General features: G+C 51.5%; 1 protein-coding gene across 1 annotated transcript; it reads left to right on the forward strand.

Annotated features, from left to right (window-relative positions):
* The first annotated feature begins 1796 nt into the window (after window positions 1-1796).
* On the forward strand, window positions 1797-4026 carry LOC123441005 (xylan glycosyltransferase MUCI21-like). The gene has a single exon (XM_045117537.1). The coding sequence runs from the start codon at window positions 1991-1993 to the stop codon at window positions 3545-3547; it is 1557 nt and encodes a 518-aa protein (XP_044973472.1). The 5' UTR covers window positions 1797-1990; the 3' UTR covers window positions 3548-4026.
* Window positions 4027-5166: the final 1140 nt, after the last annotated feature.

The raw sequence follows: 5166 nt of genomic DNA on the forward strand, positions 1-5166 counted from the left end.
CCAATACCCCCCCCCCCCCCCCCCCCAAAAAAAATAACTCTTCGAATTAGAAGAATATATTTATAGCAACACTAAGTAGCCAAAAGAAACAGTTAATTAATTTTCATTCATTTGCTATTTCAGGAAGAACGCGCAAAATCTGCTGGTGGTCAATTGCTGCCTGCTTTAGCCGGTGTCGTCATAATAAAACACCCCAATTGGACAGCTTAGTTTGGCACTCACTTACTGCCTCAATCTGGAAATCAATACGAATTCAGAAACAGATCAAAAGGCTAAATCTGCATGGACAGCACATACGTAAAAGATTTGACCACTGCATACGCTTCACACTCAAATGCCGGCCAGCTAAACATCCATAGTTAGCAAGCTTCCGATCTTCCTCTATACTACTCCATATCCTTTTTAGATATACACAATTTAATTGCCTTATATAAAAAGAATATCTCTTTGAGAGAACTAATACCATTGTATCCCATTGGTAGCACAATTGTTGAGGGGAATGTCCATCACATATACCAACAAATGCTAGTGAGAAAGAATCCTGAGTATTGTTGTGGGGTCGCTTCTCTTTTCATCCCCGTGTGCTAGACCTTTTTGTAATGCACTCGAGGAAGAAGGGAGGAGCGACCGTGTCCACAGTTGTTTTGGGGGTCGTTTTGCCTTCTTTCTCGCCTATATTTTTGGTATTTGTTTTCGGTTTTTAATCTTTTAATTATGAACACATCAAATGGATGTCGACGCTAGGATCCCCCGGTGCGATGACTGTACGGACGATGGGGGTATGTGCGAGAGGCCACACTTGGATAACGATAGGTGCTTCTCCATCATGCTTAAGGAAGAGTTCGAATATTTTATGGTATATAACTTCGGTCATACATATTTCTTCTTAATTAAGCATGGCATAAGATTTTTTGCTTTCACTTGTAATTCTTTTTATATAATTCCACTAGTGCATCGCATGATATAAAAGACGGTATGTTCTAGGAAGCTCTCTTTCGCTCGCGCGAAAACTATGGAGACAAAGAAAATTCACCTAAAGACGAAACATGGTTTCATTTTTTAGGCTTGACTCTACAATGAAGTGAGTCACAAACATCTGGGTTGTTCAAATCGGAGAGGGTTATGCAAGGCTTTTGAGGAGGGTATGAGAATTACCTTTGATATTGACATTCTTCAATGTGATACAGTCATCGATCGGTCCTTAACATGATATTGACATTTGAATGGATGTGGTCATGATTTCAATTCTACCTACGTGTGAGAGGGGGAGGCCAGCTTCAAGCACCAAATTAATTTCCAATCACTTGCTATTTGAGGAAGAACGCGCGCGTGAAACCAGCAGGTTATCAATTGCTTCCAGCTTTAGCCAGCGCCGTCATAATAAAACACCCCAATTGTACAGCTTAGTTTGGCACTCACTTACTGCCTCAATCTGGAAATCAATACGAATTCAGAAACTGTTCAAAAAGCTAATAAATCTGGATGGACCAGTTCACACTCAACCGCCGGCCGGCTATCCCTCCATCCACAGTTAGCAAGCTTCCAAACTTCAAACTTCCTCTACACTGCTCCACATCCTTTTTAGATATACACAAATTTGCTTGCATTATACACCAAAGAATATAATATCTCTTGAGAGAATTAATACCTCGTATACTACACTTCGATTCTCTGAAAATCGAAAAGATATATACCACGAGGCGTGGCGTGGCGAGTGAGTGTGGTACGTGTAGGCGACTGAGCGGAGTGTGTGACGCAGAGGAAATCGGTTTGTGAAGATGAGAAGGTGGATAGGTACAGGTGCCGAATCCAGGCCGGGGACAAACGGTGGGTCACCTCACACGAGGAATTCCCGCACGCACATCAATGCGCCGCGCCGGCGTGTGCGACTCGTCTCTCGCCGGCCTACAAAAGCCGACCTGATCAAACACGCGCGCACCAACGCAGAGCAGCGTCCATCCCGTTTCCATTTCTCTAACCGAACGTCGTCATGCTGGCCTCGAAGCTCCCCGACGCGACCAAGGGCCTCGGCGCCGGCGCCATGGACGTTGAGGACGGGAGCGGCGGCGTTGGCGGCGGTAAGAAGGTGGCCGGCAGGTGGCCCGGGTTGGTCCATTTCTTCTTCGTCCTCACCGTCGTCATGTGCGCGCTCGTCTACGCCCCGCGCTTCCTGTCCCCCACTGTGCCCGTCGACTTCTTGCGCCCGCAACGGCCGTCGTCGTCCGGTAGAGCGGCCGGAGGACAGCTGCAAGGACGGGGCGAGGACGGTGGTCGTGGCAATGTGGGCCGCGCGCTGGTTCTCGACAACCAGGTCAACTCCCCGTGCGCGTCGATGGGCGGCCATGGCATCTGCTGCGACCGCTCCGACTTCAACACCGACGTCTGCTTCATGGCCGGCGATGTGCGCACGGACGCCGCGTCCCTCTCGTTCCTGCTCTTCCCGCCGCAACCGCCTAGCGGCACCGCCACCGCCAACGCCAACGCCACCGTCGCAGAGAAGGAGGAGCGGGTGCAGCCCTACACGCGCAAGTGGGAGAAGCAGCTGATGGCGAAGATCCACGAGGTCCGGCTCCGCGCGGCCCGGCCGGACGAGGCCGACGCGCACCGGTGCGACGTGCGCCACCACGCGCCGGCGCTGGTGATGACGGCCGGCGGGTACACGGGGAACCTCTTCCACGCGTTCAACGACGGGTTCCTGCCGGCGTGGCTCACGGTGCAGCACCTGCGCCGCCGCGTGGTCCTCGCCGTGCTCGAGTACAACCCGTGGTGGGCTGGCACGTTCCGGGAGCTCGTGTCGGGGCTCTCAGACCACCTCGTGATCGACCTCCTACGCGACAACCGCACGCACTGCTTCCCGGGCGCCATCGTGGGGACCCGCTTCCACGGCACCCTCTCCGTCGAGCCAGCCAGGACGCGGGACAACCGGACCCTCGTCGACTTCCACGACTTCCTCGCCGGAGCCTACAAGGACGACAAGAGCACGCCGGAGCCCGAAAAGCAGCAGCCGCGGCGGCCGAGGCTGGGGCTGTACTCGCGCAAGGGGAACCGGATGATCGAGAACGAGGCGGCCGTGGCGCGTCTGGCAGAATCCGTGGGGTTCAACGTGTCCATCCTGGCGACGGCGAACGGGGCGCCGCTGTCGTCGGAGTACGCGGCGGTGAGCGCGTGCGACGTGCTGGTGGGCGTGCACGGGGCGGACCTGACCAAGCTTCTCTTCCTCCGGCCAGGCCACGCCGCGCTGCTGCAGGTGGCGCCGCTGGGCGTGCCGCACGTGGCGCGCGGGTGCTACGAGAAGGCGACGAACATGATGGGGATACACTACGAGCAGTACGACGCGGCGGCGAACGAGAGCTCGCTGGTGCGCAAGTACGCCGCCGACGACGTGGTGCTGCGCGACCCGGAGGCGGCGACGCGCGAGCGCGGCTGGGACCTCACCGCGCACGTGTACCTCGGCGGCCAGAACGTGACCCTCGACCTCGGCCGGTTCGGCGACGTTCTGAGGAAACTGCACTCCCGCGCACTCCGGCTGCCGGCGGCAGGGCCGTAGCTCTGCTTGGTTGGTTGGCCGGATACGCGCGCGCGTGCGTCGCCGGTAAATGAACGACCGATCGGTTGCCGACGATCAAGCTTCTAACTGCTCCGGCGGCCGCGGCCGGGATGCACGCGCGCTGCATGACGTACCTGGTAGGGTGCTCGATCGATCGCAACCATTTTCTTGGACTCTTGTTCGACAGCACAGACACCACAATGGTTTTTGTTTTGTTTTATTAATTTGTTATGTTTTGTATGTGGACAAAAGAGCATATAATCCGTGGAATACCCCGTTGATAAAACTTTGTTTTTGGTTTGTATAGTCTGGTGATGACAGACGGGACGGCAACGGCATGCATTGCTAGTGCTAGGCTAGAGCTGGCCGGTACGGTGCGGCGTGCCGCGTGCATGCTACTACATATGGAACTAAATGTTCCATGCGTTATGCCTAGCTCTGTCTTGATAAGGACAGGGCAGCAGATTTAATGGCATAAATTATATGGCATTCACTTTGTAAATATGCCACATTATCTAAGAGCATCAAACGTTAAAATAGTTTTACAGCGTCACTTTTAACACTTCTAACGTGCTGCTGGCAACATTGATTTTTTTACAGACGCACTATTTTACAGCATGTGCTGGACCGTCCCCTCGTTCAAAAAGGACGGTATTTAACGTGCAGAGCAATATTGGGGCCCTGTTGAAGATGCTCTAATAGAAAACCAGAATTAAAGTAGGAGCCTTTTCCATTGTTTTTGCTATATATATGCATTAAGTTTATGACATTAATTTCTACTGTAAAATATTTTACTTCCTTTGTTTATTTTGATCTCGGTATTAGAATTTTCTTGAGTCAAACTTTCTAAACCTGACAAGGTTCATACAGAAAAAGACCATCGGCAATACCAAATCAATACAATTAGAACCATCGTATAATATATGTTCATACTTGACATATTTGCTATTGCGAAAGTTTAGGATTTTTTTAATAAATATGATCAAACTTTATAAATTTTGACTTAGGTGAAAGCTAATATTCAGGGTAAATAAAAACCAAATGAGTACATATTATCAGCTAAAGCTACTGTCAAATTTTAAGCAAGTCAAAATAAAAGAGGCCTAATAAATTCCACGATGGGGTACGTATATGGAACCGAGTTCTGGTCGGTTTTTGTCCATCCGTTCCATCGAACGAAAAGCTTTATTCCTAGTATAAGTATTTCTCTGTACAAAACCAGACCAAATCAACATACCATGTGTAGGAAGTGGACCTGCGTCCACTTGATATAGTCGGCCGGCGTCGACGGAGTTTGAACACTACTACTGTAGATGGGAGAAATTTCTTAGGCATGCACGGGGGCTTGAGTTGAACGGTGGCTACGGGCCGGTGCAGTTGCATGGACATGATCCAGTCCAGTAGCGCGGGGCCCGTGGTACGAGAATGACATGGAACTGTACACTCGACGGCGACAACGCAACCACCTGTTGACGAGGGCATCTGCCCTTCCTCTGTCCCTGTTCAGAGGAAGTCCCAGCTCGCCTGGATTCGGCATCTGTATCCATCTCATCTTCTTGCATCCAAGACTTCTTCTTTTGCCAATTGGCAAATTCGCAGGGCACAGGTGCCGGAGCACG

This window comes from Hordeum vulgare, chromosome 3H, assembly GCF_904849725.1.
Source record: "Hordeum vulgare subsp. vulgare chromosome 3H, MorexV3_pseudomolecules_assembly, whole genome shotgun sequence".
NCBI classification, from domain to species: Eukaryota; Viridiplantae; Streptophyta; class Magnoliopsida; order Poales; family Poaceae; genus Hordeum; species Hordeum vulgare.